At 37.9% G+C, this 22,844-nt stretch overlaps 1 protein-coding gene across 8 annotated transcripts in view; it reads right to left on the reverse strand.

Moving 5' to 3' along the window:
- PLD1 (phospholipase D1) overlaps positions 1–22,844 on the reverse strand; it is a 204,572-nt gene that overhangs the window by 15,304 nt on the left and 166,424 nt on the right. For all 8 annotated transcript variants that reach the window (XM_077880343.1, XM_077880346.1, XM_077880345.1 and 5 more), the window contains 3 exons: positions 21,016–21,129; positions 18,849–18,898; positions 6,069–6,203 (listed from right to left, as the gene is read on the reverse strand). In XM_077880343.1, coding sequence (XP_077736469.1) covers positions 6,069–6,203; positions 18,849–18,898; positions 21,016–21,129 — 299 coding nt within the window. The remainder of the gene's footprint in view (positions 1–6,068; positions 6,204–18,848; positions 18,899–21,015; positions 21,130–22,844) is intronic.

The following is a 22,844-nucleotide window of genomic DNA, read 5'->3' on the forward strand; positions in this document are numbered from 1 at the left end:
TAGGAGTGTCAAGACCCCAGCGTCGCCTCACACCCAAGAATCCACGCTCAAATACGGGTTGGCCTTAGCCTTTTTACGTCCGCCTGCCTCCCTCGCGTGGCACCCCAACAGCTTCCGTGTCAACCTCCTTCCATCCCATTTTTAAATCCAAAGGAGCTGAGAATGTGGACTTTCACACGTGAAGGGCAAGTGTCTTTAATATTAGTGCAACCTGTGCTTTTCCCACTCCTCTGCTCTGTGCTCAGAGCCCCCAGCGCGTGTTTTTCTGCATTCGTCACTATGGAGTCATGCTTTTGCATCCCTGAGGTGTCCTACAAACCACAGAAGGAACCAAACTCTTTTTTTTCTTTCTCTTCCCCTCGTCACACAACCCATGGCTTCTGTAGACATGGATCCGAAGGGTTGGGCAGAACAGGAGCAAGAGGCTACCCTCGGCGACGGGGACAGGCAGGGAGTAAGGTGATGGAAGAGGCCTGCCCTGAGCCCAAATGGCAGCATGTCGTACACGAGCAAAAGCTGGCCCTCCCTAAGGAGATTTACTGCCAGTTGCCACAATAGTGTCATGTACTAAATACACAGATCTATGATAACGATGCATGTGGCCGATGCCCCACAGTGACCTGGGGTGACAGGGAGAGGATGGAGCCCCTCACAGAAAGCTGGGAGCCCTGCTGGGGCTCTGTAACGTGGGGACAATCGACGCACGTTGTTTTGTCAGCAACAGATCATCTTTTGTGCATGCGCTGGCGTTTTGATTATGCTATAAAATTTGCAGCCCTATTTTTGGGCTTCACAGTTGGCCCAGCATCAATGTGGACAAAGTCCCTTCATCCCTCTCACCTTTAATTTGGTCTCTCACAAACTGAGATCATAATACAGATCTTGTAGGGTTCTTGTGAGAAGTCAGTAAGACCATGGGAAAGAACTCACTAATTCACAAACTGCTCCACAGTGTTAAATATTATTGGTATAATTATCAGATACTTCGTCAAGGCTACCATATGTAGAGGAGAAGAATGAGGGAACTTTAGATGAACTTGATAAAGGAGATCCTGAAAATGAGATATTGGTGTAATGTCACCTCCATTCTTAGTGTTAAACAGTCCCATATTCTGAAAATCAAATTCAGAACAGCAGATATATTGTTATCCCATTTCTAAATAACATAGGAGGTAAAGGAGAAAGGGATCTAGAAAGATTCACACTGAACTGTTGAGAGTGGTGGACTCCTTGTAGCGAAGAGGGATTTTTGACCTTTTATTCAGTATGTGTCCTTAGAGTTTGAATTGTTTACAACGATCATGCCTTGTATTCCACGGGTAACTCTTTATGGTAACTGCGATCCTTTGCTTTTATTAGCACATTGCCCTGATAATTTAAAACCACTTAATTTTTAGAGAATGACCTTTTCTAAGTCTGCTTATAGGAAACACTCTAAACACTGTGAACTACCGCAAAATACAAAAGAATATATGAAAACATATATGTACCACTCAGGCAATAATAAAAATAAGCATCACTGAACTTATTCACCCAAGCTGAAAAACAGAACATTACCCATCCCTGAAGCCCTCAGATGTCTTCCCATGTAGACCTTTCCCCATCATGAGAGATTTTATATAGAATTTTGTGTTCATCACGCTCTGCATGCTTTCCTAATCAAAGAAATAGTTTACTTTTGACCCATATCATAATCTTTTGAGATTTGCTTCTTTTATTCAGTATGATGTCTTCAGGATTTATCTGTGTCTGACCGTAGTGCATTATTTTCCTCAAATGAGCACAGCAGGCCTTATTCATTCTAAACCCGTTGATGGATGTTTGGGTTGTTTCTAATGTTTTTCTATGATACTCACTTAGGCTCTCCTGACTGATGTGTTTCCTGGCAGGTACATGTGGGAGTCTGCTCGGGCTCTGTGCATAGGACTGGAGGAGGCCCTGGTGCCCCACGGCTTTGTCAGTACCTGGATTGTCCAACTTTTACATTTTTGCCAATTGGTATTTTTAAAAACTCTTGTCTCGTTAGATTAATGAGGATGAACATCTTTCAAATGTTTATGGGCCTCAGGTACATCCTCTTTGGTAATGTTCCTATACAATTCCTTTGCCCATTTTCCTTTGGATGTTGTCTTTGTTTCTTGATTTATAGTAGTTTTTTTAAAACAGGTTTTGAATATTAACTGTGTTGCAAATATCCTGTTTTCAGTTTATGGTTTATCTTTTTATCCCCTTTACAGTGCTGTTTAATAAATATGTTGTAAATTTTAATGCAGCTGGATTTGTCTGCCTTTTCCTTTGTGGTTTGTTTTTAAAAAATGTTTATTTCAGAAATTGTGAATCTTTCTATGGTAGGCAGAATAATGGCCTGCAGAGATGAACACGTTCTAACCCCCAAAGCCTGTGAATATGTTGTGTTACACGGCAAAGGGGGAATGAAGGTTGCTAATCAGCAGGCCTTAACACAGGGTTGACTAGCCTGGATGATCCAGGTGGGCCCAGTATAATCACAAGAGTCTTTAAATGTGAAGGGGATTGAGAGAGATGTGATTACAGAAGTACGGGTTGAGACTTTTGGGGACCTTCATAGAGATGTCACATGTCAAAGATGGAGGAAGGGGGCATGAGCCAAGGAATGCCGACAGACTTCAGCATTGGAAAAGGCAAGGAATTAGATTCTAGATTTTCCCGTTGGAGCCTCCAGGAAGGAATGCAGACCTGCCGACCTGGATTTTAGCCCAACGTTGGAGTTGCAACCCACACAACTGTTGGATTATTTATGTGTGCTGTTTGAAGCTACTAAGTTTGTGGTCATTTGTTATAGCAGTCACAGACAACTAATACATCAAATCTACCCTAACTCTACCCTATTTTAGCTTATTTATTTGAAAGGAAAACGGATTCTTCTATTGGGCCCAAATGGGCTAGTTGGTACTTTCTACCCACTTGTGTTCCCTGGACCTCCAGTTCAGAAGTTCTCAGCTCTGACTTCATGTGAGCAGCACTTAGGAGGCTTTTTAAAAATATCAGTGCCAAAAACAAAAATAAAAATACCTTGATGTCTGGGTCCCAAACTGGACCATAATTAGAATTTCCAGAAGTAGGAACCACGCATTAGGTATTTTCCCCCAGTACCACTCCATGCCTTTATCTATGAATGCATCTTTCTGGGGGGGGGGGAGGAGGAGGATCTGTTTTTTTTTAAGCTTTATTTTATTTGAGAGAGAGGGAGAGAAAGAGAGAGCAGGCAATGTGAGCAGAGGGGGAGGGAAGGGGCAGAGGGAGAGGGAGAGAATCTCAAGCAGACTCCCTGCTGAGCGGGGATCTCGACTTGGGGCTGGATCCCAGGACCCTGAGATCATGACCTGGGTCAAAGTCAAGAGTCAGACACTTAACCAACTGAACTACTCAGGCACCCTTTGGGGGATCTATTTTAAAGTAAATTGCAGACTTGAAGAAATGTCCCCCTAAATGATACGTATCCTTAAAGCTCCCCAGGCACCTCTAATGCAGCCAGGGTTGAGATCCATGGGATTAGATCAAGGGTAAACCCTCTTTCCTGGGTCAGCCCTTCAACAGACTTTCATCAGCCACTTTTAAGCCTGTTTTTTAAGCACTGATACTCATTTCCCCCCTTAGTTTCCCACCTACCAATCTCATTGATTGCCTCTGGACCTGCTTACTCCTGCTCAGCAATACCCACCCCAATGTTCTGGTGTTAAGAGGAAAGAATTCCTGCCTCCCCTCTAACCCTTGAGTTTTGTAGGCAGTGGCACTGTTTGATTCAAGTTTTGTATCTCCCCCCACCCCCGCCCCATTGTGCTTTGTAGTGGATTAGTAAATACTGAAAAAAACTGTTTCACTTCATCAATAGGATAGCCTTATTTTGTTGAGGAAAGCAAGCAAAATGTTAAGTTTGGTTAAGCACCAATATTAAGATGGATTAGAAAAGTGGACTTGGTCACAGATCTCATGACCAGCAGGGGTACTCAGGGCAAGAGATAATTAAAGCTGCACACAAAAGAAATCTTTAGTGCAAGAAAGCAAGCATTTCCTTGTAAGGAAAAAGGGAGAATAAATAGTTGGTTTTCTTTTAAGTATTCAATAATTCTGGCAGACATTTACCATATTAGAAAATTTAACCACAGGTTACTTTAACCTCTTGTAAGCTTTTAAACACTTAACACCTGTAAAATATTTTCAACCTAACTTCTCAAACACCTCTCTCAGAATTTGAAATATTGTTCTCTGGGTTATGAATTTAAGCAGGGCTGATGTGTGAGAGCAGCAACAAACCTGCTTCTCTTTGAGTTTCCCCTGACGCAGAAAAAAACTAAAGTATATTTGGATTTTTCCATGGGGAAATCTGTTTTGCCCATGGGGAAGGAGAAAAAGAAGTCTAGCCCCTAAAGACTAGTAAGTAAAGCCTCTTCATACTCCCAAGGCCACTTCTTTGGTTTTAAGAAAATGTTTAAGAATTATGTGCAAGATTGATTGATTATTGCTAGCTAAATAAACCGTAGCCTTTGAGAGTTCAGAGAACTTTCTGGAAAAGCAGTCAATTAAAAAACATAACAAACCTATTTAATCGCTAGCTCTGTTACTGCAAACTACTTTGCATTTATACAAAGTAAAGCACACTGAAAGCCAGAATGACCTTTTAAAAGAAAATATTTACATCTGTCAATTTTTACTTCAAGAGTTCTGAAATCCTGCTGAAGAAATCAGCCGATTTTTATTTGGCTTTGTTTGTTTTTCCATTTCAGCAAACATCAATACGTCTCTTTTCCTATTGTCACTGCCAAATTTAATATGAAAATATTCTAAGAATTGGCTTCTGAAGAGCAAGGCCAGAGTAGCTTGGGGGAAACAATAGAAACTTTGTTTATTGGGGGAATAGGAGAGTAAATAAATGCCTATAGAATTTGGATCCCTATACAGCAAGAGATCAAAGGCACAGATATTTTTCTAAATGCCCTGTATAACTATTAAAAGAATAGGTGTGTGTGTGTGTGTGTGTGTGCATATACATGTATTACCACACTGTAGGGTGTATACATTTTCTGGCTTCAGAATTACTTTTACTTTCTTTTCAAATCATGTTCCAGATAAAACAATTTCATTACTCCTAGATGAGATTTTTTTTTCTTTTCTCAGTGAAGGATAGAGATGGAAATGGCATATTTACTGTCAAAAATTTCAAAACACTACCACATTTAGTTTCTCAAAGAATAGGGAAGATAGAGAAGTAGCTCATTATAGTTAAGAAATTATACTTTATTTTTTCTGGGAATTTATTTTTTAAGTTTCTATTTAAAATCCAGTGAGTTAACATTGTCTAATGTTAATTTCAGGTGGACAATACAGTGATTCAACCCTTACATACAGCATCCAGTGCTCATCACAATAATGCCCTCCTTAATCCCCATCACTTGCTTCACCTACCCCCAACCCACGTCCCCTCTAGTAACCATTTTGTTCTCTATAGTTAGTCTGTTTCTTGGTTTGTCTCTCTTCCCCCCACCCTTTGTTCCTTTGTTTTGTTTCTTAAATTCCACATATGAGTGAAATCATACGGTACTTGTCTTTCTCTTACTTCACTTAGCATCATACCCATGTTATTGCAAATGGTTAGCCTTCATTTTATGGCTGAGTAATATTTCATTGTATATATACCACATCTTCTTTATCCATTCATCAGTCAATAGACACTTGGGCTGCTCATTTTCCCTCCCCTTGTCTCCCCCTTCTGACCCTAAAATCTAGGTACTTGGATTCAAAATAAAAATAAGGGAGTAATAAAGAATTAATGAGAACAGGCTGATTGCTGCTCTGCTGGGTTAAACCACTGCTCTGGCTGCTGTAATATACACAATGGCCATTTAATGGTCCTGTGCTTCTGTTTCTTCACAGATAAAAACAGGGATTAGAAAGGACATAAGTGAACAAGAATGCTTCAGATGTCATGTTATGGTCCCTCTCAACTGTGAAGGAATCTTGGGAGGAAGAGAAAGGAGGATTATTGCATGAAGTCAACTAGCAAGCAACACAATAATAGGCCATGTACTTACCGATAATAACAGTGTTGTCATCCGCAATTAGCAACTTGCTGTGGACATAGATGAGCTCAGTGACTAGGTTTCCTTCAAGCTCTGCATGTGTTCTAAGGCCACAGAATGATATGTAATTTATCCACTGATTGCCAACTATAAAGTAAAAAAGAGAGTACTAAAATTAATATGACCAAGTTCAATGGAGGCTCATTAAATTTTACTGTTTTTCAAAAGAAATCTACTACTTAAACAGATGGTTAAAAATGGACTGTATAGCATGTGTCTATATGTAATTTCAGAACTCACCCAGGTTCTGTTTTTGCTATCAGAAGAGTTTTTTACTATTAATATGGATGGATATATATTTTTAAAAACCATACCAGAGTGCTTTGTAAGAATTATCTTTTCCCGAGGCAATCCAATAATATATACAATATGATGAAAAATTTATTTTAATGATTTGGCAAGTAACTACTGGAGTGATAATTAAAGCAGAGCCAGACTAGATAACTCAAGACTTCAGTGTGACATTTGCATCTATCTCGGTTGACACCTGCTGCAGTTTAAATTAGATCCAAAAATAATGCCCAAACTACTCGATGTACACATAGTGTAGCATATTGAACGCAGAGCAGCAGTTAAATTTTATAAACTTTGGGTAAACAAAAATGCTGGCGATTAAATAATCCTCCTTCTAAATCATTAAAATTAGGAAATGAAAGAATCCTAACTATATTTGACTTTGGAGAATCTTTTTCAGAGCAAGCCATACCAGGTTTGTACTTTAAAATGCCACCCTGAAAAAAAAAATAAAATAAAATGCCACCCTGTCATCACATGAGGGCCATTCATGTGATAAGAAGAAATGCATTCCATACCAAGCCAACCCATAACCATTATCCCGGAGTGAATGCTAGTCACAGAATTTTATGGTCCCTCTCCCACATAGCAGTTGTCCTGGATAAGGAAAGTCTTATACTAAGAATAAATCGAGTGGAACCAAACCATCACGAGTTCTAATAGAAACAGAATATAATTTTTTTTCTTTAAGAGACTCTGAAGCATACTAATAAAAACAATAGCAGTTCATGTTCTGTTTACTGAAGTTTCCATGTATTACTGATGCTTTCTATTATTCTGTTAATGTTACTCAGGGTTTCTATTAAATTCGGATATCTTGGAAAGAAATTCATTCATAGGTTATATATAGAGATTCCTCCATTTACAGGTAACCTTTCTCTTATAGATGTAAATAATATTATAGCTGTTTGTCAAGAGTTGATGTGTTGGTGTCTAGCACATCGTGTGTAAGAGATGCATTTCTAAAAAGTTTCATGTTAACAAGATTTTTATAAATCAATTTCTTCCCCATTTATTAATGTTATATTGGAAAGATGCCTCATCTAAAGCATCAACTCCTCTTTAAATCTCCTCTGATCCAGGAGAAAGAGGCATTTCTTCTTTTAAGCCCATCATACACATAAAATTCCCAGAAAATATTTCTAATATAACACCTAGCATATTATTTTACAAATATTAATTTAATCCTCCTTTTCTCCTACCATTATGGAGGTCTTATACATTTTTGTATCTCCAAAAGAAAGGTAAATAAATGAGTGAATTCATGAATGGATAGTCAGCTGACAACTATTATTTTAGCTTTTGGTTTTTTTGTATTATCTATTTTCCTGCAGCTGGCTCATGAACTAAAGTTTTGAGATACAAAGCAGACTTTTAAAGGAATCATAGAGCAAATTCTTTGCTAAAGTAAATAATTTTTTGCAGTGACTTCCCATAAAAAGTCCACATTGAACAACATGGTAGGCCAATGGTTCTCAGTGTGCATAAGGACCTGTTAGAAGTAAAATCTGGAAACCCTCCCAGAGGTTCTGATTCAGGAGAAATCTGTAATTCAATAAATGCCTTAGAGGAGACCATTCTTTGAATGATACTATTATAGAGCTTTGGTATTTATAGTCTTAAGATTAGTGGCACACTTTCAGAAAATCATACATCATGATAAAGTGAGATGCATTCCAGTGGTGTAAATCTGCTCAATATGACAACATCCATTAATATAAAACATGATAATGATAGTCGAGGAAGAAAAATCCTATGATTATAACAGATGCTTTTGAAAAGCTTTTGGTACAATTCAGCACCAATTCTGGATAAAAACAATGAAGAAAGAAGAAAATTATGAATACTTTCTTAATATGCTTAAAAACATATAATATATATATTATACATATACAGTATATGTAGAGTATCTTCAACGCTATTAACATTGCCTTGGACATATCAGCCAATACATTTAGACAAGAAAAATCACATAAGGAAAACCAGCTCCATTTCTACATAATATGATAGTATGCTTGGGGAATCAATGATAAAACTATCTCAAATGATAAAAGAATTAAATGTGATAACAGGATATAAATTAACATAGAAATCAATAGGCTTCATACACACAAACAATAACCATTTAGAAGATAAAATCAGACAATACACTGCTTACAATGGCAGTAAAAAGATAAAACACACAGATAAACGATAAACTATCAATAGACTGCGAAATCTTTATGAAGAAAACGTTAAAATGCTATCAAAAGACACAACAATAGACTTGAACAAATGAAAAGACTTGCCTTGTTCTGGGATAGAATAATTCAACATCAAGAGGATGCTAACTCTCTCCATGTTAATTTATAAATTTAATATAATCTCAGTAGAAATACCAACATGTTTTTATGGAGTCAGAAAACTTGACATATGGTAAAATAAACATCCATGAATGACTATGAAAAAAACTGGAAAAGAAAAGCACTGAGGAGGGCATTAACCCTGTCTGATATTAACACATACCAAGGCTGTATAATTAGAACAGTGTTGCTCCAGTACATAAACAGACAACTAAACCACTGAATGGAATAGAAAGTCAAGAAAGAAGCTCAAGCACATATAAAAATTTTGCATATGATAAAAATGGCATCTCATATGACAAGGACTTTTGCATAAAGGCCTAGGGCTTTTAAATAAAAGGTACTAGTATCATTGAATAGCTATTTGAAAAAGAAAAATTACATACATACCTTATACCAATCACAAGAGTAAACTCCAAATGGACAGAGATAGAAGTGCAAGCATATGAAAAGACACAAGTGTTAGAAGAAAACAGTGAATTCTTATATAACCCGAGTGTGAGGAAGGCTTGTAACTATCTACAGGCAATACAAGAAAAATATCAGTAACTTTGCCTAGATTTTTTAAAAAAAGAAAACACAGGACGGGGCACCTGGGTAGCTTAGGTCATGACTCCGGGGTCCTGGGATCAAGTCCCACATCAGGCTCCCCACAGGAGGCCTGCTTCTCCCTCTGCCTGTGTCCCTGCTTCTCTCTGTGTCTCATGAGAGCAAAATGTGGGACTCGATCCTGGATCCAGGGATCACACCCTGAGCCGAAGGCAGATGCTCAACCACTGAGCCACCCAGGCATCCCAGCCACTCAGGCATCCCTAAATAAAATCTTAGAACACACACACACACACACACACACACACACACACACACACACACACGATAGAAAACACCACAAGCAAAAAAAAAAAAAAAAAAGATAAACAACAAAATGGGAGAAAGTATTCACAGCATGTATCATAAACAGCTAAAAATCCAAATCTATAGAGAAGTCTTAATAACTAAAGGGAGAAAAATATCAAAATCTTGATGGAACAAAATGAGCAAAAGACATAAATGGACAATTCACACAAATGAAAAGATATTCTTCCTCACTCATAACAGAAATGCAAAACTACACCGAGAAACCACTTCTTACCTATGATATTGACAAAAACGAACACATTCTGTTAGTGAGGCTGTGTTGAAGCAGGCTCTCTCATGCATTGGTGGTGAGAAACCAAATTGGTACACATTTTTTGGGGGGGGGAAGTTTGGCAATATCTAACAAAAAGGATATTTTAAAAATTATTTCATTTATGTTTTCATCATGATAAAGTAGCTCCTTAATCTCCATCACCCATTTCCCCCAGTCCCGCCCCCACTCACCTCCCCTCTGGTAACCATCAGCTTGTTCTCTATTGTTATGTCTGTGTCTTGGTTTGTGTCTCTTTCTTTTTCCCTTTGCTCCTTTGTTTTGTGTCTTAAATTCTACATATGAGTGAAATCATATATTTGTGTTTCTCTGACTTATTTTATTCAGCGTTAGCAACCCCATCCTAGACATTTACCCTAAATATTCACTTCCAAACAATATATGCACAAGGTTATTCACTGCATAACTGTCATTGGAAAATACTGAAAATAATCTAAATGCCCACACAGAGGGGAATGACTGTACTGACTATGGCAAATCTATACATGGACGACTATGCAGACATAAAAAGGAACGAAGAGCTCTATGAACTGATATGGGAGGAATAAGAACATATACATATATCTGCTCCTTTGTACAAAAAGAAACACTGTAAGAATAATCTAGAAACTGACAAAATTGGCTACCGATAGTGGATGTGAGGGAATAGGATAGAATAGATGGGTGGGGAGGAAATGGACAGAAGGTATAGGGAAGGGACACTTACCCACGGATGCCATTTTTATGGTTCTGACTATTGGAAGTATATCGTATGCACACACACAAAAAGAAATCAAGAAAGAGATAGAAAAAAAAACCCCAACCCCCCCCCCAAAAAAAACCCCAAAAATTAAAAAAAATAAAAGAAAAGAAAAGAAAAGAAAAGAAAAGAAAAAGAAAAAGAAAAAAAAACCCTCCAAAATGGAATACAAACTGAAGGAAATGAATCTAACTATATTTCAAAATAATAACATAACCCAAATAAATTTTGAACACTGACTTTTAAGCATATATACCCTTTGGCTAAAGACAAAAAGAAATGCAAACAAATATTGAATTCGAGTGAGTAGGTTTATTTTTCATAGTGGTATGGGCTAGCAATTCTAAAACTATTTTCTGTATATTCTAGGATTGAGGAAATAAATCCATGTATTGTAGATACCAGGAGCTAGGTTTATCACTGTAAGAGAAATGAGTTATAAAAATAGAAAGAGAGATGGCTGGAAGAATTCTGTAGTGTGGGATTGGAATTAGGAGCATTAGTACAAAGACAGATGGATAAATTGATATATTGACGGGTGATAGATGGTAATCTGTGTAAGATGGGTCTTAAAGCAATGATATCCCAGTAGCGATGACCCTATTTATACCCAGATTTCAGTTCCTAACTGTCATTTTCCACTAGAAGAATCCAGGTTTCTTGGAGAAATGATTGATTGATTCTAGGGCTAGTTCTGGGACTATGCAGGATGAGTATGGAATTCTCATGCCATCAAGAAAAACAGGCTGATGGGAACATATCAAAAGCACATAGGAGCCAACCCCTAAAGGGGCTCACTGGCCAAACCTGTGCAAGCGAGACATTAAAATCATGCTCAATGAATAAAATAAGAATCCATAAATCCGTACCAATACAAATACATCAAATACATAAATCCACAAATGAGGAAGAAAAGGGGAAACTCTCTTTACCATAGAATTCCAAGTGAGAAATTGAGAAGACAGTAATGAACATAGAAGAAATGATCAGCATTTGGCAACTATCACAGTAGTAATAATTGAATCATAGTAGTAATCATTGATTCAGGTAAGAATCATGAATGTATGTAAAAGCCAGTGGGTGAATGTTTGATGAAAAGCAGGATATTTATATAGACTCAAAGGGTTTTCCCCACAAAATATTTATTACTACAAAGGAAAAATACTAATTTATAGGCGGGAAACCTGGCAGATACCACCTTCACTAAATGATCAAAATTACAATCAGTAATGGGGCAAATCAGTATCCTGTTCCTTCTATTATGGCACATGAAGAAGAATCTATCACTTCTGTGCTATTCCTGCTCAAAGTCCCTGATTCTAATCATGGGGAAACAACAGACAAAACCAAACTGAAGGCTATTTTACAAAATAACTACTCTGTATTCTTCAGATATATCAAGATTATGGAAGTACCTTCACCCTCCAAAAAAAAAAAAAAAAAGATTGAGGCATTATTATTAAAGGAAAAGAAAGACACATGATTGCAACACACGACTGATGAACGTCTCCTGGACTGATGAGACAGCAACATTTTCCCCCCTTTTGCGATAAGGGACACTAGGAAGACAATTGGCAAAAGTTCAGTAAGGTTTACCAACAGGATAATAGTATCAATGCTAATTCCATTCATTTTGTTTATTGAATTATTGCCGCTTTTGAAAATATCCTGCTTTTTCCCAGAAACACACACTCAGGTATTTACAGGTCCATGGGCATTAGGTCTGTGACTTACTCCTAAATGATTCATTGGGGAAGACCCCACCTATCTCTCTAGGTATCTACCTATTATGAAAGAATAAAAGCAAAGAAGGAAAACAGGGAAATCAGGATGAAGAGTGTATGAAAGTTCTAAAATTCCTTCTATAAGTCTGAAATCATTATTATTATTTTTAAAGATCATTTATTTATTAATTATTCTCTCTCAGGAAGAGAGAGAGAGAGAGCGTGCACAAGTGGAGGGGTGGAGGGGCAGAGGAAGAGAATCTTAAGTAGACTCCTTTCTGAGCACAGAGCCCAACTTGGGGGGGGGGCTCGAACCCACAACCCTGAGATCACGACCTGAGCCAAGAGCCAGATGCTATAACTATGCGTCTGAGTCACCCAGCTGCCTAAGTCTGAAATCATCTTGAAATAATTTTTTAAAAAGACCAGTGAGGCTGACTAGCCTTGCCGCCTGACATGTAATAATACGTCATTTTCTAAGGCACAGATTTGTGCCACTCCAAGCAAGGATGGAGGATATCGGCAACAGACCAAAGGGCTGGACAGCCTCGCAGCCCACCGTCCACACCTGCTTCCCATCCGTCCTCACCGATAAAATAGCTCCTATGAAGGGATAAACTCTTTGTTTCTTTGTGAGAAATGCCCCTCACAGAAGAAGGCTGAAGGTTAGTACCGACAACAGAACCCAGAAGGCAAGATCAGGGTCCTGGGCAGAAGGTGGGCACTTCGGATGAAAGCACAGCCTGTCACACGCAGTGGGGACACGCACCTACGAGGTGAATGAGTCCACCAGACAAGAAGAAGAAGCAAACGGAGAAGCTATTTTGGCCAGTACTGTATTCCTTGAAGAAACCTGGCTCAACGGGTCATGGATGCAAAGCTGGCGATGTTAGCGTGAGGCTGAGGCTAAACTGAGGAAGCAGGTGCCCTCTGGACCAAGAATGGGGATGCCAGGAGCATGGAGAAGCAGTGACATAGAGCCATTCCTGGAAAAGTATCAGGAGGTTTTCAAATCACATGTCATGGGGGTATCCGAGAACCTGGGGGTGTATATAGGCCCCGAGGCCCCGAGGCCAGGTCTGTTGGGAACACCGGCACACACACACCTCAAAAGATGGGAACTCAATACAACAGACTCTTGATGTTTACAGGGAAGTTTCCTGAACAGACTTCAAGAGCTTGCTGTTCTAGACTTCTGTTACTTCAAAAGTTGTAGCACTCCGTATACGTACGTTTCTACCTCCTGACTGAAAAACCTCTCGACCCTTTGTTAAATTATATTCAATTGCTGCTGAAAAGCCGTAATTCACAAAATTATAAAAAACGAGAAGGAAATGCTTTAAATTAAACCCTGGATCCCCAAAGATTGGTGCGTATGATAATTACAGTCCACTAATAGCAGCTGGCTTTCTTTTGAGGAATTTTAACATATTCATTGCAGAAGTTTGGTTATTTCTAAAGAACTGAAACAGTAGAGAACTACAGTTCTCTATCCAATTAGAGATTAGCTAGTTCATGTATTTACAACCCACAACACATTTACAAAAACAAAACCAACAATGCGACATTGTACCTCAGAAAGGGGCATTATGTGATTAATCTGCTCTTTATGTTGGGAGTATGAACATTTTTCCCTACTGAGATGCCTGATTTTGACTTGTTCCCAGGGTGCTTGGAACTCTTTTCATAAGAGGGCTTAACATTGAAATTACTTCTTGTGTTAAAATCCAATTTTTCCCCTGAATGGACAAAGACAGGAAAAGGGTCCAGAGCCAAAGGAATGCTTTATAATAAGCACAGGCATTTTTATGGTTGAGAAACTAAATTATAGGCTTGTTCTGACTTTTTATTCTCCTAGAACCTCACCCTTCACATTTTTGCTAGTCACTGTCACCACTGAGTGGCTTTTCCGATTCTGTTTTTGTCAATACTTCTTTTAGGGACTTATTCATTCATTATTATCTTCACTTTAAGCCATCAGAAACAGAGACGGGGTAATGCTCTGGTAAATCTCCTCTGTCTTAGATGCAATTACATATAACTTTGGAAAGTATTATGGGTAATGTACATATTTCTTTTGTGTCTAAAGTTGTTTTTAGAGTTGACTGAGCAACTCATTAGCAAAAAAAATCATTAAGCATCCAATACACATACACAGAGTATATATTTTAACTTATCATGTACTAAAAATAAAAGCTTAATTATTTTGAAAGCTTCCAAATTATTCATAAATCCATAGACACTATATAATTCTTCCCTTTAAAATGTACAATTCAGTGTTTTTTTTAGTACATTCACAAAGCCGTGCGATCATCACCACTAATTTTAAGACATTTTTATTACAACAAAGAGAAATGTCATACCAATTAGAAGTCACTCCCGATTCCACTCTATAGACCCTAGCTATGACTAATTTTCTGTCCTGACTCTACAGATTTACCTATTAAAAACATTTAATAAAAAATGGAATTATAGAATATGTGACCTTTTGTGTTTGGCTTTTTACCTACCATGACATTTGCAAAGTTCATCCATGTTGTAGCATATATCAGTACATTCCTTTTTACATATAAATAATTTTCCACGGTATAGAAATAAACACTTTGTTTCTACACTGATCAGCTAATGGATATTTAGGTTGTTTTGAGTTTTTCGCTATTATGAATAATGCTGTTATAAACATTTACTTACAAGTGTCTGTGTGGACTTGTGTTTTCATAGGACTATGTTTCTCTTCAGTATATACTATGGAGCAGAACTGCTGGGCTATATGATAACTCCATGTTTAATTTATAGGGAAATACCAATTTGCTTTCCAAAGAGCCTATATCACTTTGTAAAAGTTTTTATTGAAATTCTAGTTAATGTTCAGTGTCATACTAGTTTCAGGTATACAAATATAGTGCTTTGACACCTCCATACAACACCCTATACTTATTACAAGTGCGCTCCTTAATCCTCATCACCTACTTAACCCTCCCCTACCTACCTCCCCTCTGACAACCACCAGTTAGTTCTCTGTAGTTAAGAGTCAGCTTCTTGGTTTGACTCTTTTGCTCTCTTTTTTCCTTTTGCTCATTTGTTTTGTTTCTTAAATTCCACATGAGTGAAATCATATGGTATTTGTCTTCCTCTGAGCTATTTCATGTAGCATTATACTCTCTAGGTCCATCTATTTCATTACAAATGGCAAGATTTTATTATTTATATGGCTAAGTAATATTTCAGTGTGTGTGTGTGTGTGTGTGCGTGTACCCATTCATCAGTTGATGGACAGTTGAGCTGTTTCCATAAATTGGCTATTGTAGATAATGCTGCTATAAACATCAGGGTGCATGTATCCCTTTGAATTAGTAGTATTCTTGTATTGTTTGGGTAAATACCTAGTAGTGCAATCACTGGATCACAGGGTAGTTCTATTTTTAATTTTCTGAAGAACCGTCATACTCCTTTCTAGACTGGCTGCACCAGTTTGCATTCCCAAACTGTGCGAGGGGGCTCCCCTTTCTCCACATCTTTGCCAACATCTGTTGTTTCTCGTGTTGCTGGTTTTAGCCATTGCAACAAGTGTGACGTGATATCTCGTTGTAGTTTTGACTTGTATTTATATTATTAGAGTCAGCTTAGTAATATTGCAGTGAGCTATTCTCGGTCTATATTCACAAGAGATATTGGCCTGTAGCTTTCTTATAATGACTTTGGTTTTGACATCAAGGTAATATTAGTCTCATTGAATGGGCTAGGAGTATTCCCTTCTTCCATATTTTTTTGGCAGGGGGCGGGGCGGGAAAGGTTTGTGAAGAATTGGTGTTCTTTTGTAGATGGGAGAATTCACCAAAAAGCCATCTGAGCTTGGGCTTTTCTTAATAGGAAGTCTCTCAATTACTTAGTTTCTTTGCTTATTATAAATCTATTCAGGGCAGCCTGGGTGGCTCAGCAGTTTAGAGCCACCTTCAGCCCAGGGCGTGATCCTGGAGACCCCGGATCGAGTCCCACATCGGGCTCCCTGCATGGAGCCTACTTCTTCTCTGCCTGGCTCTGCCTCTCTCTGTCTCTCATGAATAAATAAATGAATGAATGAATGAATTAAATAAATAAATAAATCTATGCAGTTTCAATTTCTTCTTCATTCAGTTTTGGTAGTTTATGTATCTCTAGGAATTTGTCCATCTTATCTAGGTTAACTAATTTGTTGACATACAACTATTTGTAATGTTCTTTTATACTCCTTTTTTTGTAATGTGGGTTTTCTCTATTTTTGTTTTTCTTTTACTTAGATCTAGCTAAAGGTTTGTCAATTTTGTCATTCTTTCCCCAAAAAAATCCACCAACGTTTGGTTTCATAATTCTATTGTTTTTCCATTCTCTCATTTATTTCCCCTCTGATCTACATTATTTACATCGTTCTGCCATCTTTGAGTTTAATTTGTCCTTTTTCCAGTTAGGGTTTGGTTATTGATTTGATATCTTTCTTCTTTTTTAATATAGGTATGTTAATAGCTATAAATTTCTAAGCATTGCTTTAGATGCGTCTCCCAAGTTTTGATATGTTTCCATTTACATTCATCTCAAAGTATTTTCTAATATTCCTGTTTATTGTTTGATTCTTTGGTTATTCCATCTCTTTGTGAACTTCTAAATTTTCCTTTTGTTATGAATGTATAATTTCATTCCACTGTGTCCAGAGAACACACTTTGTATGATTTCAATCCTTTTAAATCTATTGTGACTTGTTTTATGGCCTGCTATTTTGTCTATCCCGGTGAATGTTTCATGTGTACGTGAGAATGTGTACTCTGTTGTTATTAACTGGAGTCTTCTATAGATATCTGCTAGGTCTAGTTGATTTATAGTCTTAAGTCTTCGGTTTCAGTGCTCTTTGTCCAACTGTTCTATACAATATTGAACATGAGGTACTGAAGACACCAGCTATGATTTCTAAACTGTCTATTTATCACTTCAATTCTGTCAGTTTTTGCTTTATGTACTTTTGGGCTCTGTTGTTAGTTACCTACATGTTTATAATTCTGATATTTTCTTAATGGATTGACCTTTTTATGATCACATAGCATCCTCTCATAAAAGTTTTTGTCTTAAGATCAATTTCGTCTGATATTACTATAGACACTCTAGCTATTTTTTTCTTTGGTTATTGTTTGCATAGAACATATTTTACCATCCTTCTACCTCCAACCTATTTGTATCTTGATTCTAGAGTCTCTAGTAGATAGCATATAGCTGGGTCAAGAAAACATTCCCGGGGTGTCTGGGTGGCTCAGTCAGTTAAGCATCTGACTCTTGACTTCAGTTCAAGTCTTGATCTACACACCCAGTGTGGACCCTACTTAAAAAGAAACAAACAAACAAAAAATTTCATTCTGTTAATCTCTATACTTAGAGAACTTAATCCATTTTATATCTGGAAGGAGTTATTACTGCCATTTTGCTATTTGTTTTCCACATGTAGCATATCTATTTTGTTCCTCAGTTACTCCATATCTGCCATCTTTTATGGCACATAGATATTTTTTCATGTAACATTTTAATTTCTTTGTTGTTTCTTTTACTAGACTTTAAAGGAATTTCCTTAGTGGTTTTCCTGGGTATTACAATCAATCTGGTTTGGATTAATACCAATTTAATCTCAATAATATACTAAAACTTTTGTCTTACATAGCTCCATTCCCTTCCTCTTCTCTTATGCTGTTATTATCATACAAATTAAATCTTTAAAAATTATATACCCATTAGCTCAGATTTATAATTATTGCTTTTGGGCAGCTGTCTTTTACTTTTGATTAAATAAAATCTTCAAAAAAAAAAAAGAAAATATCTGAAAAAGTGCCTTTGAAAATGTGAAGAACTGCAGAAGTAAAAGGTATTACTGTGGCCTTTTTTCTGATATATTTATCTCTAAGTATAATACCTTCCAAGGTTTAGTCAAAAAGAAATGAAATAAATCAATAAAATCAGTTTTCTTCCCTAAATATAAGACAGTATTGTGACAACCTTGGGACTTCTGCATACTAGAAGGCTGTATGAATACCTGTTGACCTTGAAGCATTTGTTGTGCTCTCAGCTTTAAAGCAGAAATGACACCTAAGCTGTTTACTTCCCAGAACCCTGATAAAGGACCACAGGAGAAGACACATGAAGGGTCCTTGTGAAGCTCCTTACAAATCTTACTTATTAACAAAATAATTAGTATAGATAAATAAAAATAATAAAAACTCTTATTGTTTATTACCTACACACCTGAAGTTGTACCATCTTCATTTGAACTTTGCTTGGGGAAGTACAATGAGAATAAGTAATTTATCTCAGTTAAACCTTCTGTGGGCTACCTTTTGTGAACAGAGTGTCACAATCACACTGTGAAAACATTAATGGTTACGGACATGTCACCAAAAACAACCTTGGAGGGGGAAAAAAGTTGTTACTTACGCTTGGCTTTCAACTGTCCAAGGATGGAATTTTCTCCTCTACACATGGTCCTGGACACATGTAAAGGAAAGAAATAATTATGGAGGTTTCAAAGGAACCAATCCCAACTGCAATATCTGTTAAGTATAGTCCTAACCTGATTGAAAACAGAATAAGAGCTTTTATGAGAAGATGCTACACGGACTTTCAAAAAGCTAAAAAAAAAAAAAAAAAAACCACCTGAATATCACTTTTATAACATTACTGACGAGACAAGATAGCTGTTTTGAGGTAGGTAAATGGAAAAGTCATGAAATTGATGTTAGATTTCAGTAAGAGGTGCTATTTTAAAAGGATGGGCTATGAATGAACTTTCTCTCTTAGAAAATTTGGTGACAGCAAAGATAAATTTAGAATACCTCAATAGATGAGAACACTTACAGACTCACGCTACTTTCAGAGGTGTTGAAAAGGGCAAACACTTAGCAGAATAATTTCAGAATTAAACTATATACTGAGGCTGTCTCTGTAAAGTCGGCAAATGCCTTGAAAGTGAAAAACAGTCTCAAATAACTGACTCTGCTAATGATTTTGTTTCTCACAACTCCGATAACAGTCAATGAATTATAAAGACTGACAAAACCCAAAAAATTCTATGCTCCATCTGCTTGCTCTGTGAAAGTAATTAAAAATACAGTTACGCCTGGGAAATACTGATATTCTTAAAGATGATGCCAGCAAATAGAGATGTTTTTGCATAATAAAAGGTTAGAGTTTTAGTTGAACAAAAGCCAAGGATGTTATTTCATTCAGCTGGTTCAAACCCAAGGAAATAGTCATCGAAAATAATTACAATTGACAATATTCCAAAAATAATATTAGAATGGCAAACGAAGTGGATGAAATCCAATTAAACATTATGTCAGCGCCTTAAATACACGAAAAGCTTTGTTTGTCGTGTTATAAATCAGATAATATTAGAAATGGGCAAATCTTCAATCAAAGCATATAGACCAAAACATAAAGTTTTCTCATACTGTAACCAGGCAAAATTACCCTGAAGAAACTAAAAAAAAAAAGTCTTTACTTGAGATTTTGGCAGATGGGTATACCCCAAAAAGTCAGTAAGAAATGAGGGGATTAAAAAAAAAAGGACACCCCCACACAATGGTGCCTACAAATTGTTCCCACTAGACCCTCGCATCCTCCAAGGGGTACTCGTGGGGCGAGAGGCAGGAGGGCATCTACGCCCCTACTCACAATTTGACCAAGGGCCTGAAGCCTTATCTGCTTTACACATTGGAGGTTCTGTGTAAGCTCTCACTGGTCTCCCCCCACAAAAGAGTTTGATTAGAAAGGTGGGAAGCTACAGGTGGTTCTAAAAGACTAGGGCTATTAAAAGAAAATATCAAGGTTCTAGTCTTTTCTTGGGCTTAAAACAAGTATGACCCTGAGCAGGGCTCTTTCGTATCTCAGGTCACAGATCTTGTTCTTGGGAGCTGGGGTTCCTACCCAGACCTGTCCACTTACCTCTTCACTGCCATTCTCTTTCCCAGAGAGAACGATAAGGGTACCTTTCCATCATTTTCTACGCCACCTCTCTGTCTGCTTATGAGACATACCTCCCAACCCCCTTCATAATGCCCTGCTGGCCAAGTCTGAAGCTTCATGGGTCTTTCTGAGTAAATATGGCCATTCTCCTTTTAGAATATTGAGAATAGGATTTAATACTTTCCTTAAAATTTTAGCAAAGATATGGCAGAGAAAGCAGAATTAAAATTCCAGGAGATGGGAAAGGACGTTCATACTTCATTTACTGGCAAAGGCCATCATTACCAACCTTGTTGAAAACCTTGCCACCTAAAGAATCATAACCAAACACATAGAAATCATACTACTTTAAGCATTTAAATTTTTTCTTCAAAGAATATGGAAAGCTCATAACTACATGGTAGCTTAAAGATAGTTTTTACATCAATATTACATATAAGTATACATATATACTATATATATGTATATATATTTGAATTTTATCAACTAGTAAATAGGCCAAGATTCAAAAGTAAAATAAAGTGTTCATCTGTTCAACCTTCCTGAATAGATGTGGAGAAACATTTCCATTCCTTTCACCAGCTTACGTGCGTGACTGATAAAAAGCTGAAAAGAGACAACTTTAAAACGTTGGCACCTGTAGTTGAAGTGCATTATTGCCTGCAGAGCATTTCCTCCACCGGTTGAAATGTCTCCTTCAAATCCTGGCAGCAGTGGTATCACAACATACACCCGGTATCTCTGGCCTTCCCTACAAAAGTCAGATGCAGAGCCATTCACCAAAAAATGATAGCTAAGCCGTTCACGTGGTTTTAGAGATTGAGCTAATGGCTTTCTACAATACGTCCTATCCCACTTCAGGGCTTGGAAGGTGCTGTTGGATTGGAGACCGGAAGCTGTTATCCAGGCAACAGTTCACAATAACCTAAAAAATAAGCTGAACTTGGCAGCAGAGTGGGAACTCTACTCACTATCTCTCTACAGCATGATGTTTCCTAGGACGAAATCCACGGTAAGAACCCATGCATGGATCTCAGGGAGGTGGGGGAGGGGGCTGTAACAAAATTTTGAAAAAGATGTCATCATGAGAATTTAACGAATAACAAGTTATATCCATTAGTATCTTGCTCAGAGCCCAGCAAACAGCAGGCATTCAGTTAATGATGGTTGAGGCGATGAGTCCCCACAGCCTCGATCTCAGGGGCAGAAGACACACTGGTCCCAGCATACTTTCCAATGCAGAAATGATCACTGCTTAGAAAACTGGTTCTGCTACAAAATGTTATCCTGGGCCCTTCAAGAAATTTGAGTGACACATGATTGTTTAATTCCTCTGCATATACAACTCAACCTTTCTTGGCCTACCGTTCCAACTGACTGAGGACAACCTTTGAAAGAAAAGCCTTCGAGGAGCCTTTGCTGCTCAATGATGTAACAAATGAAAGAAGGCGGTGGGGCTACTTACTTGGATCTTCATTCAGAAAGTAAAAAATTTGTGGAGAACTGTGTTCAGATAGGTGTCACTAGTTGCAGGCAAAGCTGTTAAAGTCCTTGCTTGTCTCATGTATAGGAAACACGGGAAGAAGTGAAGGCTGGAAATGCCTGTGCTACCCATGGGGTCCATGTATCTGGGAGATCCATAGTCACACAAAGATGCTGCTACTTAAACTTTTCTTAATACTTAATTTCTAAGGATCATTTTTCTTCCAAGCAACTACATTTTTCTTTCATGGGACTATTACTCCCCTCCGAGGGGTCAGATTGCACGACAACGTGTCAGGACGCCAAGGTCGTTCGTATCAAGGCAGAAGTGATGGCCAGCACGACAGAGTCTGGAGCCCGTGAGCCTAACTGCGGTGCTGAGGAACAAGGAAGGCATCGGAATTCGGTCATTGCAATGGCATGGATTAATCACTAGATGGCAAACATAGTTTGAGTTGGAAAACCGAATTTTGAAAAAATGTAAACTCTTCAAGTTCTCCGCCTGATAGGGGTAAGAGGCTCACATCCTTAAATGGTAAACAAGATAGTGGGAAAGAAGAACAGAGAGAATGGCTAAGCTCTCCCCCCATCGCCAGTATTTAAAAGTCCAAGTGAGTTAAACCAGACACTTAAAAATGGACACCACCTGGCCTCAACTACCTTTCTAGAATTGCCTTCCCATAGGATCTTCCCACACCCACAGCCCAGTGCCAGACAACTGCCCTGCTAAGGAAGGTTGGCTCATCTGCCCTCTGGGTCTGGAATACCCCTTTCTGCTCGCAGAATCCTACTTCTCCTTCCAGGGCAGCTAAGAGGCACCTGCCTTGGTCAAGCCATGCTGACTCTTCTAGTCAAAGCTGGTTTGGTCCTGCCTCTGCATGCTAGTGGCATGGGGCAGGGATGCAAAGCTGGTTTGCTCCTGCCTCTGCATGCTGGTGGCAAGAAACATTCTTTCTGCCTTACACGATAGTGACACACTGATCT

The sequence above is a fragment of the Canis aureus genome, chromosome 31 (genome assembly GCF_053574225.1).
Source record: "Canis aureus isolate CA01 chromosome 31, VMU_Caureus_v.1.0, whole genome shotgun sequence".
NCBI lineage: Eukaryota > Metazoa > Chordata > Mammalia > Carnivora > Canidae > Canis > Canis aureus.